The sequence below is a fragment of the Solanum pennellii genome, chromosome 8 (assembly GCF_001406875.1).
Source record: "Solanum pennellii chromosome 8, SPENNV200".
NCBI lineage: Eukaryota > Viridiplantae > Streptophyta > Magnoliopsida > Solanales > Solanaceae > Solanum > Solanum pennellii.
The window spans coordinates 61,655,970-61,676,687 of NC_028644.1; the positions used below are offsets into that span (position 1 = coordinate 61,655,970).

The 20,718-nt window shown below is 35.6% G+C and overlaps 2 protein-coding genes across 3 annotated transcripts; one reads left to right on the forward strand and one right to left on the reverse strand.

The window, feature by feature from the left end:
• The first annotated feature begins 1,179 nt into the window (after positions 1-1,179).
• On the forward strand, positions 1,180-10,507 carry LOC107029117 (transcription factor MYB3R-1-like). 2 transcript variants are annotated; one of them, XM_015230441.2, is made up of 12 exons: positions 1,180-1,400; positions 2,100-2,292; positions 2,602-2,656; positions 3,898-3,955; positions 5,278-5,372; positions 5,469-5,572; positions 6,074-6,202; positions 6,338-8,150; positions 8,770-9,110; positions 9,219-9,333; positions 9,453-9,656; positions 10,167-10,507. In XM_015230441.2, the coding sequence occupies exons 2-12, from the start codon at positions 2,219-2,221 to the stop codon at positions 10,293-10,295; spliced, it is 3,117 nt and encodes a 1,038-aa protein (XP_015085927.1). In that variant the 5' UTR covers positions 1,180-1,400; positions 2,100-2,218; the 3' UTR covers positions 10,296-10,507. The 2 variants fall into 2 exon arrangements, with proteins under 2 accessions (XP_015085927.1, XP_015085926.1); XM_015230440.2 differs by having other exon boundaries at positions 2,105-2,292.
• A 1,407-nt stretch (positions 10,508-11,914) lies between these two features.
• On the reverse strand, positions 11,915-20,198 carry LOC107028388 (aspartate aminotransferase, cytoplasmic). The gene is made up of 12 exons (XM_015229440.2): positions 19,940-20,198; positions 19,432-19,503; positions 17,658-17,719; positions 17,495-17,578; positions 16,777-16,876; positions 16,546-16,666; positions 14,531-14,694; positions 14,267-14,404; positions 13,712-13,833; positions 13,477-13,571; positions 12,634-12,754; positions 11,915-12,292 (listed from the first exon to the last, which is right to left on the reverse strand). Exons 1-12 carry the CDS (start codon positions 20,132-20,134, stop codon positions 12,208-12,210), a joined length of 1,359 nt encoding a protein of 452 aa, XP_015084926.1. The 5' UTR covers positions 20,135-20,198; the 3' UTR covers positions 11,915-12,207.
• Positions 20,199-20,718: the final 520 nt, after the last annotated feature.

Sequence of the window (20,718 nt, forward strand, 5' to 3'; positions counted from 1 at the left end):
CATAACAATCTGACTGTAAGTGTCCCAATTAAATCATTATAACTTATAAATCGCTCTATTCAAATTGGTCGAAAAAGAGCCTCAGTCAATATTTTAAAATTTATAGTTAATTAGAAGGATAAAATTAGACACTTCTTAATATGATATTTTTTTAAAAAAAATACTAATATGCGAAAAAATAACTTTAAAATTTTAGCACAATTTAACATATTGGTGATGATTATCCTTTAATTTATTGTGCTAATGGTTAGCTCTCGGTCACCATTCTTTAGTACTTAAGTCGAATTATTGAAAAAATAATTTTATGATTCGGAGAAAATAAATCTCTATTCTCGTTAGTTTAGTGTTACGAAAAAAGCTAGTGGAAAGTAATTTTATTTTTTAATATAATTTTTAAAGTGTTAATTTAATAGACATATAAAATTTGGTATCGTTGTGATTAGACCTTTTGATTTGCGTCAATATTCATTTTATAATGCGAATTTGATATGACATAAGAAAAATTGACCTTAATTTATAATCATGATCATATTATACTCTATTTTTAATAATAAAGGACATATCAAAATGAAGAGTAATTAGAAGAAATGACCTTAATACTTTGTGTGGTAACCCTTGATTAAATCATTTGAAATTATAAGTGAATCAAATCGTTTTATCTATTGAAGGAACTTATATGCTATTTTTTCTGGAATTTGACTCTTCAATAGAAAAAAAAAAGATGATTGTGTGTGCATCGGCCGAGAAATCATAAGCTTAATATAACTTTCTTTTATTTTTTTAACATTTTGAATGTTTTAGTCGAGTTGATTGAAGCTTCTCTCTTCGTACAAATAATGCTCGTGGTGAAAGAGACCTTTGCTCACATCTCTTTTCACCACAAACATTTTATTTTAAGTTTTTAAAATTAAAATCTAGCGAATAATAATAATAATAATAATAATAATAATAATAATAGACAATAAAAAGAAAAAAAGGTATATTAAAGTGCATTTCTTTGGCTAAAGCATATGTAGCAGGTGCAAACTTGCCCGTTAGTATTGAAAATATTTGAAAATTTACCAAATATAAAATCAATCGAACGGCTGAGATTATTCCCCACACACATCATCTACCGTTGACTCAGTCTCACTATATTTTTGAAACCTTAATAGGGTTTTCGAATAACTTGTCCGCCCTCTTTAACATTTGAATTCCTAAAAGACCGTTTTTTTCCTCATTATTTTCTTCCAACAAAAACACTCTCTCTTTCTCTCTCTAGAATTTCTCTCACTAAATTTCATCACTTCATTTCTAGATCTTCAAATTTGTTCTTCTTAATCGTGTTTGGGATCGATCTGCAAATGTGTTTTGTTCACATTATTCCATTGGTTTGGTTGAATATTTTGAAGTTGTGTTCGGTAAGTGCTGATTTTCGTATGATGGGTGATTGTATATAAATTTTATTTTGGTTTTTGGGTTTGATTGAATTGAATTTGTGTTTTTTATGGTTGGATTTGTTAATTTATGATTTCTTGGTACTTGGGTAGTTGTAAAGTTTGATTTATTTTTTTTTGTTGTTAAAAGATGGTATCTTGAACCCTAATTTGATCAGATTGTTTTGTTTGCTCATTTTATTAGTTTCTTTTTGTTTATCTTGCTTTGGGATTTCTGTTTATTTTGCTGATTTTGGTTGTGTGTATTTTACCTTAATTTGTTTGTTTAATTCTTATTGAACCCTCAATCCAGTGATTGGTGGTATCAATGAAAACCTATGTTTGGTAGGACGAGTCAAATCTGTGATTTTGTTGATTTTGGTTGTGTATATTTTCCCCGAATTTGTCTGTACTAAGCCCTCAATCCAGTGATTGTGGTAACAATGAAAACCTAGGTTGGTCGGACTCTTCAAAAATGCTTACGGGCGTGTTTTGGATCCTTCAAGAGTAGTGCATTTTGGAGGACTCGACATGGATGGAGGAACATTTTTGGAGAGTCTTGAGCTACATAGATGAAAACTGACTGTAGTTATTAAGGGTTCTTATTTCTTTAATATATCTCATGCTTTTTAGCACCATTACGTTGTAATTTGCTCTGACCTTATCCTCTCATTTTGTCGTAAGATCAGGTAGGAGAGCCCACATCTTAGGGTGGCATATAATGAATTGGAGAAGACATTCTGGAGAAAATTATCGACCTTTGGGTGTTGGGTTATGCAGATTTGTCTTTGTGTCAAACAACCATGGAAAGTGATAGAATCAGCACTCCGTCAGATGGCACTAGCAGTAGTTACCAAAGAGTTCGACCTTTGCATGGGTAATTTTCAAAGCACTGGACTATTGCTTCTTTTGTGTCATTTTTAAAGTGCCATTATGCGATTATGTGCATCTTTCTGTATTGAATCTTTTTCATGTTGTGTTACAGAAACTCTTCAGTCTTTTAGTGGACAGGGCATTAAAAGGCTATTAAGATGAAATTTGAGTTCAGATATAGTCTTTTAGTGGACAGAACATTAAAAGGCTACTTAGATGAATTTTAGTTCGAATGTAGTCTACTCTGGTAAATCTCATTCAAATAGTCAGTGGAATGTTGAACTACTCACTCATCTGGTGCTAATGTTAACAGGAGAACTAGTGGTCCAACGAGACGTTCCACAAAGGGGCAGTGGACTCCTGAAGAAGTAAGTTGGCACTTCCTCGGCCGAGAACAAGTAGAAATTTTATGCATTCAAGTTGCTATTTTCTTAAACATATTTTCGTTTCCTTTCTACTTGTACACAAACTTTTCTTTTTCTCTGTTGGGAGAGGGTGGTAATCCATTTCAAGAATGGGAAATTTTTCTCAGGTTGGAATGGTGGTACCTAATTAAAATTTCTTGTCCCTGTCTATGAGGTGTAGGTCCAAGTACAAGTAGAAAAGGGAGTGTAGCATCAAATTATGATGAATCCTCATAAAGCAGAATATATTAGAGGATTCACATCTCTGCTTTCAACATGTTTGGCATTGTGGTATAGTTGATTTGTCCATGCATTTAATAAAAGAGTATCCTACTCTGAGATCGCACTGGTGATGACTACTAGCTGCTACATGTTTTGAAACTTTAAATAGGTTTAGGGTATTCGTTTCATATTCACAAAAATATCTGAATTTGTATGATTCCTGTTCCTGGGAATTGTTTCCTCAAAAAGTCAGCCCGGGAATATCCTTTGTTAATAAGTAACAAAAATTAATCAATGCAGATAAGAAAATACCGATATGTATAGCGTGTGATAAAAAAAGATAGTTATCCTATAGTCTGTATAGTTACTGTATTATGTAGGAGCTCAAAATAGATTATCAACATTGTGTCTTTCAGTTTGTCCAAAGAAGTAGTAAGTATAAACATACAAACTTGTGTTTATGTGTTGCAGCTAATGAGCTCTCAAAACATCTTTCATTCTTTTACTTGTATCACATAGGAAGCAGACAGGCATAGTGATATATTTGGGGATAAGTGTTTTTGTCCACTTTCCTACCCATCAACTGCTTATAGCCTCCTTTACTTGTATAAATTTAGCACAAGAATATCTGGTTCCCCCCTTTTCTCTAAGAGGTATATAGCAAACTTCTCTGGATCTATACATATCATTGATACCCAATTTGAATCTGGTGATCTGCGTAATGGTCAAGGATTTAATTTGATGGATATGTCACTATGTAGGAAGAACATCAGAAGTGGTCTATGTGCAAGATGGCTATTGATTGGGCGTCTATTTAAAGTTTTATTTGCATCAGTTGTTGACTTCGATGTCCTTCTGCAATCCCTATGTTTTGATTCTCATTTTATACAATTTTTTATGTGGTGGAGTTTCATCAAATTCAGTACAGATTTCAGCTTTTTTGTTTTATATTGCTAACCACATAAATCCTTTTTTCCTTTCAGGATGATACTCTATGCAAAGCTGTCCAACGTTTTAAGGGGAAAAACTGGAAAAAGATAGGTAAACACACTGCCTCATCCTGTTATTTATTAACCTAATGTGCTTGACATTCGCGGAGCATACTGCAGATCTTTCACCTTTTACACAAGATGCTGTTGGCAATGTTATCTCACCACTTTAACAGGAGTACAGGACTATCTCCGCAGTTGAATTGACAAAATATGTTATTCTAAGTAGATCACACTTGAGGAGACATTAAAGCTAATCTGATGTAATACAATAACTCGAGTTTTTTTTAGATGAAGTGATCAACTGGTCATTTTATGGACACATGAAGTAAAAGTTATTTGTCAGTTCCTGTGAACAGAACTGTTTCTCTAATCATCTTGCACAAACTCTTTTGGTGACGTGTGCATTGGTGCTTCTATTTGTCTTGACCTACTATAATGTGCTAAGTCATAGTTTCAGGACAAAAGACCTCACCTACTTTTATGCTTAGATTCAACATATACTTTGAACGAAAAAGTCAATCTTAGTTCAAGAAACAAAGATCCAGCTGTTGAACGTGTAGGACACATTTACTGGTTGTTGAAGATGGAATGAGTAAAAATAATGCAAAAGTGAAAATTTGGCCCAAAAGCATGTTCTTATCTCAAATTTGGTCAAGCCCGCAGAAATCAACATTTACTTTGGGTTGGAAGTTAATCAAAGCTCTAGAATAAGACCTAGAGGTCCTCCTAGGGAGATAGTTCTGTTTTAGGAACAAGGATATGGTGTGTTTATACTTATCGAGTCTTTGAGATTCACCGCAGAAATGTGCTCGAAGGAGCTTTTAAAGAGAATAAGGATTTCATATTGCAAGGGGTGAAACTTCTCTTTTAATGAAAATTCTCAGTGTTTTCCATTTGACAGTAAGTACCCACTTTTTTGCGCATCTTAATAGCAGCACTAAGTCAGAAAAACATTTGTTCTGGATGAGCTAAACCTTGTCTGTTTGGAGTAACTCTAGCTTGGGATTCACCGGCTATTGTCTTCTGCGTCAACTGTTCATGCTCACTTGTTAGTCATATATTTTCTGACACCACCATAAATCGTTTGCATTGGGTTAGAGATGTTCTAGTTAAATGAATTTTCCTTCCCAGTGTGTTTAACCTTTCTCCACTATCATTTTCCTCAGAAATATTTACTGGATTTTTTTTTCGAGGCATCCGTCTTTCCCTGTTATGAAATATATATGCTGCCTTTGAATTGTTTTACCTACAACTGCATTTGAAGTTCTATGACACATGCAGTCATTATAGCAGAAATTATTTATATAATATCAGCTTATTGCTACTTCTGCATTTGGGAATTTACTGATTTGAGAAGTTTACTCTGTGCAGCGGAATGTTTTAAGGACCGGACTGATGTACAATGCTTGCACAGGTGGCAGAAGGTTCTTAATCCTGAACTTGTCAAAGGTCCATGGTCTAAAGAGGTAAATACATATGCTTTAATAATACATGGTTATGTGGAACACGCAGCATCCATGTATTTTATATTGCTACTAACTATTTTACTTCTTGACTTCCAGGAGGATGAAGTCATAGGTGAATTAGTTAAGAAATATGGCCCCAAAAAGTGGTCCACCATTGCTCAACATTTGCCAGGACGTATTGGAAAACAATGTAGGGAAAGGTAAGCAAGTTGATTCTTTTGTTTTCCTAAATGGTATACATGTAATGTATCGCTTTCTTTTGTTTTTCTTTCTTTTCTTTTTACTTAAATATGGTTTCAGTTTCCCTAGATTTCTTTTGTGAATAAAGTTCCGAGAGCTTTGTGAGGTTTCAGCTTTCTAATTTTTCTCATTCAGTTTACATGAGAACTCTAAACTCCAGATGAGCATTAATTTTCTTTTATACCTACTTAATTGCTGTTTTCCATCTAAACCCTTTTCACTAAGTGTTAGACGCTGTTCTTCAACTAATGTTTGGACAAATCCCACTAAAATTCAAGAAATGTATGTCAACGGAATCCTTGCCAGTGGAAGAATATAGAAGTTTTGTGGTGCCATCTGTGTTGAATTTTCTTTTATTTGCCATAATTCAAATCAAGTGACAATTTCTCCAAGAATAAAACTCATATTTTCACTTTTATTTGTGAATATGTTACAATAATTTTTAAGAGTGATCTTTTCAGGTGGCACAATCATCTAAATCCTGGAATAAACAAGGAAGCTTGGACTCAAGAGGAGGAGATGACTCTCGTTCATGCCCATCAAATTTATGGGAACAAGTGGGCGGAGTTGACGAAATTTTTACCCGGAAGGTACTTTGAAGCTGTCAGCCACTCTCTTTGTATAGAACAAGAGTTCTTTTGGTTTATTTTTCCCTTTGAGTTGTTACACTGAGAATTCCTTCACTATTTTATATGACGTGTAAAGATTTTTCTATGATTTTTCAGGACAGATAATGCCATTAAAAATCACTGGAATAGTTCTGTCAAAAAGAAATTGGACACGTTTTTGACATCAGCACCACTTGCTCAGTTCCCTGCTCTGCCTATTGTCAACCATCAGAACCAATCAATCCGTTCTTCGATAAAGTTGCAACAGAGCAGTGAAGATGATAGTGTTCGTAAAGAAGGAACAGAAATGGAGGAAGTTTCAGAATGCAGTCAAGGTTCAAATCTTGCTGGTTGTTCCCAATCTACAAGTGATATGGGCAACACATTTGCACATACAAGAGAGGAGAGCAAATTGCTGGAGGATTCAAATTACAGGAAGGACCCAAGCGCCAGTTCAGCACCGTGTTCTGAATACTATACCCCAGCCTTTGAAGATATTACTTTTTCAGTGGAAGAAGTGCCCAGTGAACTTGCCGAATCCAAGCTCCTGGAGCATAACTTTTCACATGACTGGGCAACATCAATGGGAAAAGATTGGCAGTTTAATCCAGATGACATACCAAATGTTTCTCCTCTGGAGTTGATGCAGGATTCTTCAGGTCTCTTCATGCAGTGTCTAACTGGTACTGAGAATCATGACATGGTATCCTTTCCACAGCAGAATGGAATGAAGTTCGAAACGACTAATGATGGGAGCATGGTTGTGGGATTACACCAGCCGAATGAAATGTTTACTTCTGTGGAGGGTTTCAGAATGGTATACCCTGAGGCAGAAATTCCTCAATGCTTCCCTTCGGAAACTGCTATGAATGGTGTAGATGAAACTGCGGGTTCTTTGATTTATCAGATCTCTGAGGGTGGAAATATGTCCATAGAAAATTGCAATCCTCTCTGTTCAGATGTTATGGGAACTTCATCCTGCCAACCATGTTCTGTTCCTTCACAGTTTTCTTCAGAGCAAAGCTCATTCATGTTTGGTATTGCCTCAAATCAGTTTCATAATCCTCCGCATCCAGCTCATGAGTCCCAGACAAGTAAATGTGATAGTTTTCCATATCCCATTGAATCTGATAGTCCTTGTGACAACATAATGGATGATCCTCTCCTGAAAGACCAACTGGATCAAACAAAAGATTCTGTACAGCTAGTTTCTGTGAATGATTTTGGCTCAACTTCTTCAAATACTATTCAAACATGTCCGATGGTAAATGGAAATTCAGCTGTAAAAGAAGAGAAGAAGGATGGTGGAGCCTTGTGCTATGAGCCGCCTCGTTTTCCGAGCTTGGATGTTCCATTTTTCAGTTGTGATCTTATACAATCTGGTACAGATACACAGCAAGAGTTCAGTCCTCTTGGCATACGTCAGTTGATGATGACTTCTGTGAACTGTCTTACTCCATTTAGGTTGTGGGATTCACCAAAAAGAGATGGTAGTCCAGATGCCGTCTTGAGAAGTGCTGCCAAAACTTTCACAAGTACACCTTCTATATTAAAGAAGCGACACCGTGATTTGGTGTCACCTTTATCAGAAAAGCGATGTGGAAAGAAGCTTGAAAGTGATCTCCGTCGAGAATCATTTTCTAATCTGGCTAAGGATTTTTCTCGTCTAGATGTTATGTTTGACGACTCTGCAAATGAAAAAGCAATGTCTTCCCTAACTACTGATCAAACTGTTGAACTGCAAGCTTCATATGAAGATAAAGAAAACATAAATCCAACTGAAGATGGACGAAAGGAGGAGGACAAGGGATGCAATGGACATTCAATCTGTGGAACTTCTGGGAGACAGTTAGATGGAGGTGAAGTCCACTATAAAGATCAAGGAACAAGGGAGGGCAAAAGGATTGGAGCCAATGATGCAATTGGAAAGGTGAATCAAGTCATTTTGTTTCCTTTTGGCACCACTTTGTGTTTTCTGAGAGTGGTGGTGGTATCAATATTAGCATTACCATTTAATACTCCCTCCGTCCTATTTTATGGGAGGTAGTTTGACTCGGCTCGGTGTTTAAGAAAGAAAGGAAGACTTTTAAAACTTGTGGTCTAAAATGAATGATAGAAATTTGTGTGGCTAAAAATTATTTCATTAAGGTCTTTATCAAAAAAAAAATTATTAAAATAGACATTTTAAAGTTAAATTGCTACTTAAATATGTGGACTAAAATTCAATGAAAATTTTCCCAATCAAAAAACTGGAGCTGGATGTTACGAAATTCCTTCCTTTCCATTCAAGATCTTCACTATCTGTATGTCCTTTGTTCCATTTTTTTCTAAAGTGATGGCGCTCTACACTCTTCTACTCTTGTTGCATGATACTGTAACATCTTTTTAAGTCAATCTAAATTTGATGTTGACGTTTAAAATTCTTGCACAGTTTTAATGTGGTTATGACAACTGCCTGTGTTGATTTACGTATGCTTGCAAGACCCATTCAACTTATTCGACAGAGAATCCTTTAATTGGAAATAACTTTTATGCTCTGCTTGTTTCAGATAAAACAGCCTTCTGGAGTTCTAGTTGAACTTAATGCAAGTGATCTGTTCTTTTCTCCTGATCGTTTTGGAGCCAACTCCGACAGAGCTACAAATCTAAGCAATAAAGCTTTAGGAAATCAGTATGCTAGACGGATCGAAGCTGCATCAAACCAAGGTTCTGTTTCATCTTCATTTGAGACTTCATGTTTCTCTGTTATTTGCTCTCCTCGTATACGTGGAAAGAAGGATGGAAGTACTTTTGTTATCACTACATCAATGCAATCTGCTCCCACATCAACTGCCTTGGAGAACTCAGCTGAGACTTCAGGAAATGGAGTTGGAGCTGAGACTGTAAGCATGTAAGATAGTTGCTGTTCTTTTATATTCTTTTGTTGTTTTTCCAATACCCTTTCCACAGCATTTCTGTCCTGCAAAGTTAACGGTGCATTGATCCTGTTTCTCCACAGATCTGGAGAAACACCTTATAAAAGGAGTATTGAATCTCCTTCAGCTTGGAAATCTCCATGGATCTTCACCCCTTTCCTGTCAAGCCCGAGACTTGATAATGAACTTACTTTTGAGGTAAATAGGATTTTGGAGATTACATTATGCATTCTACGATGAGACTCTAATATCTTTATGTTTGCTCTTTTATTCTGTTCAAATCCGGGCTCTTATTTATGTACTTCGAAACTTCGTAGGATCTTGCACTGTTTATGAGCCCAGGTGACAGAAGCTATGATGCTATTGGATTGATGAAGCAATTGAGTGAGCAGACTGCAGGAGCATTTGCAGATGCCCAGGAGGTCTTGGGAGGTGATACTCCAGAGTCAATCCTACGGGGGAGGAACTCCAAAAACCAGAAAGCAGATGAAAATCATTCTCTTTTGTCAGCAAATGCTATGGTATGTCCAATCCCAATGTCAAGATGATTGCAAAACAATCTTGTCCCCAGTTATGATATCTTTTAATATCCTATGCTAATTTATGTATGTGTTTTCACATGTCATCACTATGCAGTTTCATTTATGTGTTTTCACTTTTCAGATATACTAACTATGCAGTTTTTCAGAAATTTAAGCACCTTTGCCTCCCAATCTTTTTATATTCCTTTTGGAAATGAACTTGAGAGGAAAATACTGTTGTTCTTCCTTTTTAAGTTTGTTCTGAAAAGAATGACACCTATCCCTGTAATCTTCTTGACTTTAAACTTCCCCATTTTATTCTGAACGACATTCATATCCATAAGAATGTTAGGCATGTGCCAAAAGTCTAGTGTTTTCTTTCTCAAATTCTGTTTCCAGTCACAACATCAACATGAAAAATTAGGAATCTGCTCATCGGTTAATTTACTAGTCATGAGAGTTAATTGTAGACTGAAATTTTTAACTTTCCTATTATCTGTTTATTTGCAGAGTGAGAGGCGTACACTCGACTTCAGTGAATGTGGATCACCTGGAAAGGGAAAAGAAACTGAAAAATGTTGCTCAAGCAACAACAGCTTTTCTAGTCCTTCTTCCTACCTCTTGAAAGGCTGCAGGTAGCAGCAGCAAATCCTTTCAGGATGGGTGGAAATTCTTGCTGTAACATATATAAGATTTGATATACCTGTGTGTATTTATTTATTTATTATTTTTGCCTTATACAAATACTTGTCCAATTGTTTGTCAAAAGATAATGGATTAGATATTATCATTTCATTAAACATTATTCTGCTTAATCCCATTTGCTAAATAAGAAGTCTATTTTTGTACAACAGCCCCTCTTGAAGCTTTTATTTTGCAGGAAGCAATGATACTGCAGCTACGGAATTGCTTGTACTAACATGTTCCATTTTAGTACAAGTTTTAAAATATATATGGTTTTGTTACATACCAATTATCATTGGTTGACCTTCTTTTAACTCGTCATGGAGTTTTAAACTGAGTTACTTAGGTCCTGAGTTTGGGTTTTCCATTGAGAAATGTGGTGTGGGTTCATCTATGCGCTCCACTTTGTATTAAGCAACCCTTTGCACTGAAATTTTTCCTTTTGCACATAACGTCTAATTATTCTTGATAAATACTCTGTGAATCAAGGGACAGATGATTAAAAGAAGCACAAATTTGTATGGCATAAATTAGTAAAACTACTCTTGTGATTTTTTAAGGAAAGGAGAAAGTAGATGATTAATATGTGATGGAAAAAGAAGTCGTCAAATGCCCTTCTGGTTTGGGCTTGGTACCTTCGGAGGTTTATCTTCCTGGACGAGCTTGTTGCACTGGGCTTACCGAATAAAAATAAATTTCTAATTAAATTTTTTAAAAAGGGTCAAGTTGATATGAAACGGATGGAGTAATTAGAGAAAATCTCTGATTTTGTACAAAAAGGCAGATTGTGATCTTTTTCACTGATTTTTGCTACTGCAAGTATCGCTAAGGTAAAGCTTAACAAAGCTAAAAGAAAGAAATTATCCTTTTTTTATGTATTCACTACTTTAGTTTCTTATGTTTTCCTGTGTTACTTTTATTTTACTACTTTAATATTTTAAATTAGTCTTAATAACTTTTTAGCCAGCTACCTATTTTTAGTAATTATGCAATTAAAACTATGATTTTGTAGGGAGATACCTGGCTAAATTAATTTTAAAAAATGATGTTACTGCGAGTACTATAACTTAACTAACTCAACAAAGTTAAAAAATAATTACATTTCACTTCATTTGCCGTATCAATTCTTTTGGTTCTTTTGTTTTTCCTTGTGTTATTTCCCAACAATTCTTCACTTTTTAAAAAAATCAACAATTGATACTAATTTTATCTTAAATGGTAAAAGCTATAAATTCAAGACATTGAAAATTGAGACTTACTTGAAGGCTTTAGATCTTTGGAGACAATAGAATAAACATAAACGTAAGAGTGATGACTATACGGAGTCGTTTGATATGGAGTATGAGATACATAAAGCTATTCCATGAATTGGGATATTCCATCGGATTACTTATCACCCATAGGGATCAGCTTTACTGTATAGATATTCAATGCTCCACCTTCACTTCATAGCACGAAATCGAAAAATGTAATAAAAACCCCAACTGAGATGGCACTCAACAATTAACTAATTTCCCAAAGAACCAACACCATAACCAGAATTTTTAATCAAAGATACCAATGTTGTAGCACGCTAATAAGATGATAAAGAAATGAGGTTTTTAATAAGATATGCTAGTAACAATTGAAGGTATGCTGAAGAGGTTACGAAAATTGGTTTTGCTACATTAAGCAAAATCTATTTATTCTACATTACAGATACAGGTTTATTATAGCCTCCAACTTAGGAGAGGAAACTAGTTACTGCAAGGAGGGGAAATTGCAATCGAGTTTTAACTTGAGCAGGAAATACTCAGCCAACTAAAACGATAGCAGCTAATAACCTTAAAGAGAACATGATGGAAAACAGTAGTAGCCAGTAGTGAACTCAACGACCCCGAGTCACAGCAGCATGGATGGCATCTGTCAGGTGTGGAACTGTCCTGGAGCTTAGACCTGCCATGCTAATGCGTCTACAAAAATGAACATGTGTTCCATGTCAAGGGTGTATCTGATAGTCAAGCTTCATAGAGGTTTATCACAATTATATACCAACTAGTACGAATCATGCTGTAGAAGTGTTCATCAATACGATCATATTTTTCTTACTGTTCCTGAAAGCTAAGGTAGAAAGTAACTACAAAAAGAACCAAGTGATGACTGATAGGATTTTAACATGTTCTTCCGTACCCTCCCTTCCCATTTTCTGTTTTACCTGCCCCTTCTAATAAAATCACATATCAGTTGATGGAGAGACATAATATTGTGTAATATGACACGAATAGAACTCTGTGACGTAGAAAAAACATATTACCCATCTGATGTCATGTAGATGTGGTATTCTTTGGTCATGAAGGCGACTTGTTCTTTGTTAAGTCCTGTGAAAGTGAACATTCCAATCTGCTTGATAATGTGACTCCAGTCACCAGGGGTACCTGCCAAGCAAAGAAACGTGAATAGGAATAGATAATCTTGTTCATGCAATGTTTGACATTTAAATGGATTAAGGAGTGCTTGACCGGAAGTAAGGAATTGACCAAGTATAGAGGCATCATGATTCTAACACCTGATGTGCCTACAGAGTTAAGAATGATCTTTTTAAATATAATGGGGATGGAGTTCAAATCAGAAACCCTAAAGAGGACTATAGAAAGAATGAGATCTATCAGAAGACGACTTGATCAATAGTTTCACGTCACCAAAGGCACCACATAAAGATGCGCTTGGGGATGGTTTTCTAAGGGTAGAAAATCTATTCAGCTGTCATCATGGGGTGTTAGTTCCATTAGAATGAGCAATATTTGATGCAAGGAGAATTACACAAGGACTTGATGAGAGCAATAAGGGAGATCGAGATGTGTCATGTTTTGGAGAAATGATTAAAATTGTCTACTTCCAGGTTTTGTTTGGCTTTACTTTTTTCTGGTTAACTTTCATTCAGGAGAATCAGCTTAGTAAAAGTTGGTCTTTTTCATCAACTATGTAGGGCAAATGAGCTGGACATATTGCAGCAGATTCTATAGGCAGCTGTGTACAACATTCATATGTAATTTTCATATATAAGGACACCTAACATGAATGATCAAATGAATAAAAAGAGCAGAAACCGATGCAATACATATGGAAAACATGAATACGTGACTGCTACCAATGTTACCTTTAGCACGTAAAGCATCAAATAATTGCTGGCGCATTCTGATGATTCGATCAGCCATCGCTTTCAACTCAAGAGTCCATTCATGGTACAAGTTTCTGCATGAAAGTAGTGATTTATTTTGCAGAACAATGACTAAACCTAATTTCTGAACATAAACTGAATTATTATATCATACAGAAACTAGGAAATGCCTTTTAGTGTCCGTGAAGCAATGTCCTGATGGCTGATATATTACCTGTCTTTGAGGATTGTAGCAACTATAGACGCACCGTGAATTGGTGGATTGGAATACATTGGCCTAATCACCAACTTCAACTGGCTCTCAACTCTGCTAGTTACATCAGCATTTCTGCACACCTGCAGATTTGAGAAAATTTAAAAAGATGACACTGTCAGCAGAGTGTCTGTGATAACTGCAATACATGATATTATGCGAACTGCCTCCCATAACAAGTTCTCCATTCATTCTTTCGAAGATGGAACCGCTACGCTACAAACTTTTGATATCTCTTACTGACGGCGAAATTTTTTAGGTCATGTTCTAAGCTGTCAAGTTTATATATTTTGAAGTAAGCTATGAGGGTTAAGCAGTTCAGTAGTTCATAACTTTGACTCTAATGTACCTCCAGTGTTCAGCACCAGAAAAAAGGCCAATTTAGAAAACAATAAGAAGAAGTATCATTAGAATCAAACATTATTCAAGAAAAAAGAAGACACCACAACAAAAGAACAAATGAACATTTCATATGTTTCTGAATGGGCAGGGCACACGTTATCATTTTAGACGTACTATGCTTAAAGCTCCGACACGTTCACCATAAAGCCCCATATTCTTTGCATAACTTTGAGCAACAAGTACTTCACCTCCATCTGCCACAAACATGCGAACAGACTGTGCATCTGTATCTAGGCTTCCGCTGGCAAAGCCCTATAATATAAAAGTTCAAATATCAAGATTAATCAACATATATAAAAAAAAATGTCTCATCTGAAAATGCTCCTATAAAAAAGCCAAAAAAAAGCTCTAGCTTTGGTTTGTTGGTGATTTTTCTACCTGATATGCACTATCAAAGAAGGGTAGCAATCCTTTTGATCTCATCAATCTCCTAATTTGCTCCCATTGATCTTTGGTTGGATCCACACCAGTGGGGTTATGTGCACAAGCGTGAAGTAACACTATCGCTCCTGATGGAGCGGATCCAAGGTCTTCCAACAAACCTATCATGTATGAAAGGAAAATTTCATATATAAGTCAACATCACGCTGACACAAGCATACAATATTAAAGTTACTCCCTCAGGTTTGAACATACGGATTATAAAACATTTAAGTTAAGATGCGTCTTATATTCCATTATCATCAAGTAATACATTTATTTTCCTCCACTCTCATATTTTCTCACATAGCATTAGAGCGTCTATGATCATGTAGATAACCCTAAATAGCTTTTTCTCTTTCGAAGAGTCTGCCAACCAAAAGTCATTTTTTCACAGTTCTACTATTGCCTTTTCCAGTGCCCATTCCGTTGGCACCACTTCTCTTTACTGTGACTACAGTCGCAACATCTAGCCTCTTTCCTATGACTATTTCAATAACCTGTGCCTCTGTACTACGCCGCACCACACTTCGTTTCAATAATTCTTCTGGAAACACAGGCTCTTTTAGATAGTTTCCTTCCCTCCACCCTCTGGCCTTTCAGTAGCGCCGCCTCCTTTGACCAGCATTATTCCTATTCTTCCTCCTATATTCTGACCATTGCGGCGGCAATTTTTTTTTCAACATTTCAGCAACTACATTTTTTGACAAGATCCAATGATTTGTTGATCTAATTGGGTACTTTTCTATGTTTTCAGGAAAAAGTCAAATTGTTTAGATGTGTGTCGCATTCCATTATTACCAAGTTACAGATTTATCTCCATTCCCTGATTTTCTCATGGGAAATATAGTTATGAGGAAAAACCACAGAGGATGATGTCTTTACAAGCTTGTCAAATTACTAGAGACAGTTTAAATTTGTGTCTTTACTATTTACACAACCAAATAAGTGATTCAGCCACAACTTGATACAGATTTGTGATAATTTGCAAGACTGAAAAGAATATCCATCATTCAAGAAGAGATTAATAACAAGAACAGCCAATTTTCGCATATAGCCACTCAAAATAACTCAATAATGCTCCATAACTATAGTTTGCTAATTACGATTCTTAGCTACACGTTAGAGGGAGGAAAGAGGCAAGAGAGATAGGGAGAGGGACGAGAGAGGTGAGCATAGAGAGGTGAATTATATATGTATATCTGTTAGATAATTGTATATATTTAACTAGTATGTATATGTATCAATGATCGTATTTGTATATCTACACACGATTTGTATATGTATACAATAGAATGGAGTTCAAACATTTGTATTTATATATCCAGTCTCTCTCTCGCTTTACACAAACATTTGTGTTTGTATAAAGCAAGAGAGAGCCAGGCAGAAGAGAACTGGGCAAGGAGAGATTTGTATTTGTATAATTGGAAGTGTATAAAGCGGATAGATGTGCATTTGTATTTGCATATCCAATCTTTCTCTCGCTTTATACAAACATCAGCACAAATTATACATTTGTATTTGTATAATTTGTATTTGTATAAAGTGAGAGAGAGACTGGCAAAAGATAGGCGAGAGAGAGACTGGGCAGGGAGAGGGGAGTTGACTGAAAAAGAGGAGAGAGGCGAGCGAGATTCCAGAGAGAGTGGAGAGAGGCAACAGAGAGAGAGGAAGAGAGGAGAGTGGAGAGAGGCAACAGAGAGGAAGAGAGGAGAGTGGAGAGAGGCAACAGAGAGGAAGAGAGGAGAGTGGAGAGAGGCAAGAGAGAGAGGAAGAGAGGAGAGAGGAGAGAGGAGAGAGAGGGGAATGTAATTATAGCTAGAAGTAATTTGAATTGTGATTAATGAAAACTGTAGCTATATTAGCTAATTAACTAGTATACGTTCGCTTAACCGAGTAACTTTCCCTAAATATATATATCTACTGGAACGATATCCTGTTACATCACTTTCTTGTAGGAAGAAGTTTCGTACCTTGAAAATGGAGTCCACGGGTTGCTGGATCATAGTAGCGGTAACTCTTAACTGACAACCCAGCTAAAGCGAAAATTTTTGTGTGGTTTCCCCATGTTGGTTGGGGAATATAAATAGTACGCTGCAGAGAGAAATACATCAAGGTCAATTCAACTTCAAAGATTGTGTACTCATTCAAGCAAAGAATTGAAGGAAACAAAAATGAAAGATGAGAAATCAAAGCAGTTTTACTTGATGATAGTGTTGAGCCAAAAATTCACCCCCAACTCTCAATGAGCCTGTGCCAGACAAGCACTGCACAGTTGTTACTCTGTTCTCTTGAATAGCAGGGCTGTTACAAGCAAAGAAAGAAAGATCATAAAATAAAGGTCACTGGTATAAGATGTATTACAAATCGAAGCATATTAACAACTCTCTTTTAACCTTGATTTATATGAAAGCAAGTCTAAAGTTTCAGCCATCCTTAACTTGAGAACATATGAAAGAGCATGATAGAAATAAGATAAACATGTCTGACAGCTCTAGACATTGATCTTACGCTTCACCACATGCATCGAAATTTTCCTATTTAGATGCTAGTGCTCTAACCAAATTTCGAAACCACATTTGCAAATAATTGTGTCTAAATTAGATTACAGAATGAAAACACACAGAAGTTGAGGGTACATCTGATAGCACCAACAACATGGAAGCAAAACATATAGAAGTGAATGGCAGTTCCAAGAACAACCGACTCATGGAATGACATGGACGGGATCAGAAGTTGACTGGAAAATGTAATGTGGGCAGATGTTAATAGAAGCTTCACAAAGATTTACCAAGCAATCAACCAAACACTTGGTAATGAAGCCTTAATATTTCAAGGTACTATCTTATGCAACTACATACACTATTTATCTGCCTGCGTATCTCATCTGCAATACTAAACAGAGAATGGTAACTCTTTTACCTGTCAGCACCAAGTATCAGCTTAGCACTCAATTTATTGAAGTCTGCCAACCCAGTAATCGGAAGGTACTCTTTAATGCGAGACCTGAAGAAACCTTGAAGGTTAATCACATAGGTTTAAGAAAATATATGGGTTCATAATTCTTGAAACGGAAAGCAAGTACCTATCATTTACTAGTAGCTGTTCTGCTTGTCTAACAACATTCAAAACAAGAGGTTTTCCTTCCTGATACCGCCGCACAAAGGGGAAAAGGAACACATTAGTATTTTTAGATGATATAATGGAATATAGCATCACAAGCTAAGGATCCCCGGAATCAATAGCCAGCCAGGAAAACTCAAGAGCTTCTTCTGAAATCTGAGGAAGGAGGAGTACTGAGAATCCTCAAGTCCTTTGTCAATAAACTTCCTTCCCAATTATTCCTCCAACGAAAAGATATTAAGAAACTTAAATCCAACTAGGAACTTTAACATCTCAATTTACTCGGGCAGGCAAAAAGAAAAGAACTAGTTTTAGTCTGCGAGTGTAAAATCAATATGTCAACTTGAGAGATCCATTGTTTTGAGTACACTTGAAGAAAGGTTGGAGCAATTCAAACCCCCAGAAATAAACACCTCCATGACAAATTGTTGATGGACTCTAGTTTCTTAACAATAATATTATGCAATATACAAATTGGTTTTGACAGAGTCTGATCCAACTAGCCTACAGAACACAAACGCAATATTCTCGGTGATCTTTAAAACAAATACATTTGATCCCGAAGTATTACTTACCAATAGGTATGACAAGTTGAAATCACAAAGTGACAAACTTAGTAGATATATAGAAACTGTTTAGTCTGCTTTGATTTTTGTTTTACCCCTCAGAAAAAAATCAGAACCATATACTGTGTTTGGCAATGATATAACATGAAAATGGAAGCAATTTTAATTTTATCACTGACTATGACAATCTAAAGGTCGTTTTTGTGAAAAATATAGATGATTTTCTGGAGATACAAATAATCCTAGATATTTAGTCGAACTTTCTTAAGTTTTATAGCGATATCTTTAGTATTTGTTGTATCTAAGAAAAGTTTAGATGATCTAAAGAATTAGATATTTGTACTTCAGAAAAAATCTAGATAGTCTAGAGTATTAGATAATTGAGGGAGATATTTGAAGAAGAAGTTAGAATAGTCTAGATTCTTCCTATGTAAAATCATCCCTGCACAACTATAAATAGGGGTGGTATTAGGCATTTGAATATAACCTAAGACCAACCCAAATCAAATAGTCTTCTTCTATAACAAAGTTACTTTATCAAAAATTCTTTCTCCTTTCTAGCTTCCTCTTATTTAGTTGAATCTTCACATCTTAGTTAACGAGTTATACTTTTCTTATGCTATTCTCATGGTTTTCCATATTAACCACTCCCTCCATTTCAATTTCCTTGGCCTACTTTGACTCGGATGGAGTTTAAAAAAATAAAGAAGACTTGAATCTTTAAATAAAAGATATGTTAAATGAACCAACATGTCTTTAATCTTGTGGTATGAACTATGTCCATGTGAAAAGTTGAAATTAAAGAGTTGTTAAAAAGAGAAAGACTCGATATTACAGAGAGAGTGCTAGTAAATATCACAGAACATCCAAGTAGGCTATATTAAATTATCAGTTACGGGTTTATGCAACCCATAATCTTAAAAAAATCATTTCTTAGCAAAGCATCAATCAAACACTTCAGCGTTGGATGAACTATTTACAACCAAATTAATACCGCAATCACCAAGACAATCACACTTAAGAAACTGAAGAAGGAAAATCTGTTGTCAATACTCAATAGTAATTTCTCGTGTTTTTGGATTTCAATCATGGAAATATCTAAATCACGATTGCTTATCTACCAAAAACAGTACTGCATTTATGACAAAAAATTAAGAAATGAATGATCACCTCTGTCCTATACGCACCAACTCCCAAGTTCAACTTCACGGGGCTGGTATCTTTGTTGTATGCAACAGTAACCTAACAACCAAAACATAACACCAAAATATGTCACCAAGCTTCAATCAATCTATATTTGAGATCTCAAAAAAGGCAAAATCACAAGAAACTAAATTAGACCTCAACAATTAAACACACTTTTGGAAGATATTATAACCGATTTTCTATTCGGCCGCGTAAAACAGAATCAGAGAACTTGATCCATGAATTTCATCTCTTCCTCAATAAGATTTTTTTGAAAAAAACACACAGAGAAAATTCAATCATTTCCATTTCAATTTCCATCAATCGGACAAAACTCAAGTGATCGAACTCACAGAACTATATCATCCATTTTTGTATATTGAATTCTTTTAATAATAAAAATGGATGTCCTCACGATTAAAAAAAGTTAAAATTCCTGAAAATTCAGCTCATAATAAGAAAAGTAAACACGAAGATTTAGAGAGAGAGTTACGCCGAGAATAGGATCTTCGGGAGCGCGAACGATGTGAGAGAAAACAGACTGTTTTCCATCATTTCCTGAGGTAGGAGCACCGACAATGGAGTGGTTGCTATGACCTTCAACGGCAACGGACGACGGTTCAAGGTGCCTCGCCAGAACACTCAACCTCCGATCGGGGGAGGGTGACGGTGATTGTTGTGTGTGCATTTTAGTAGTACGGAACTTTTCCTTGCTATAGTACGCCTTTTTTTTTAAAGTTTGTTTACTCTGGACTCTGGACAATGATCCGTAAAATCCTTTATATATATAGTAGTAGAACGGGATGGAGGAAAAGCTAGGGTGACGGGGTGGGTGATGGGATCGGTGTTATCTGATGACATGGCAGTTGTGGGGCCCATAATACTAACTGTCTATTTATTGGCGATATTAGATGGCGATACGCATTCTAGATGAAGGAAGGACTTTTTTTTAATACCTATGTGGCACGTTCTTCAAGAAATGAAGATTTTGTTGATTACGTAACCTTTTATTTTTTTGCTTTCAAGCAAGGTGTTTGAACTTTGATTTATAGCATTGAAAAATTATTTAAGGGTCAAGATTGAATATTATGAGAGTGAATTCGGATTATTATTTTATTAACTTACTAAAGCCTAGATATATATAAAATATTCTTCTCTGTTTTAACTGATGACAAGATATTTTAACTGCTATAAAAAAAACTTAAAAAAAAATAAATTACTATTGGATCACCGAATGCTTGCTAAAAAAAAAAGGAAAATAAAGAGAGATAT

Excerpts from the sequence above, each read along its gene's own strand:
- LOC107029117 (XM_015230441.2), top strand. The coding sequence starts at position 2,219 with ATGGAAAGTGATAGAATCAGCACTCCGTCAGATGGCACTAGCAGTAGT. Across the intron at positions 3,956-5,277 it reads GAAAAACTGGAAAAAGATAG|CGGAATGTTTTAAGGACCGG; the intron begins GTAAACACACTG and ends TACTCTGTGCAG. Across the intron at positions 5,573-6,073 it reads GGAAAACAATGTAGGGAAAG|GTGGCACAATCATCTAAATC; the intron begins GTAAGCAAGTTG and ends TGATCTTTTCAG.
- LOC107028388 (XM_015229440.2), bottom strand. The coding sequence starts at position 20,134 with ATGCACACACAACAATCACCGTCACCCTCCCCCGATCGGAGGTTGAGT. Across the intron at positions 16,667-16,776 it reads TGGCTCAACACTATCATCAA|CGTACTATTTATATTCCCCA; the intron begins GTAAAACTGCTT and ends TTCTCTCTGCAG. Across the intron at positions 12,755-13,476 it reads TGATGCTTTACGTGCTAAAG|GTACCCCTGGTGACTGGAGT; the intron begins GTAACATTGGTA and ends TTTGCTTGGCAG.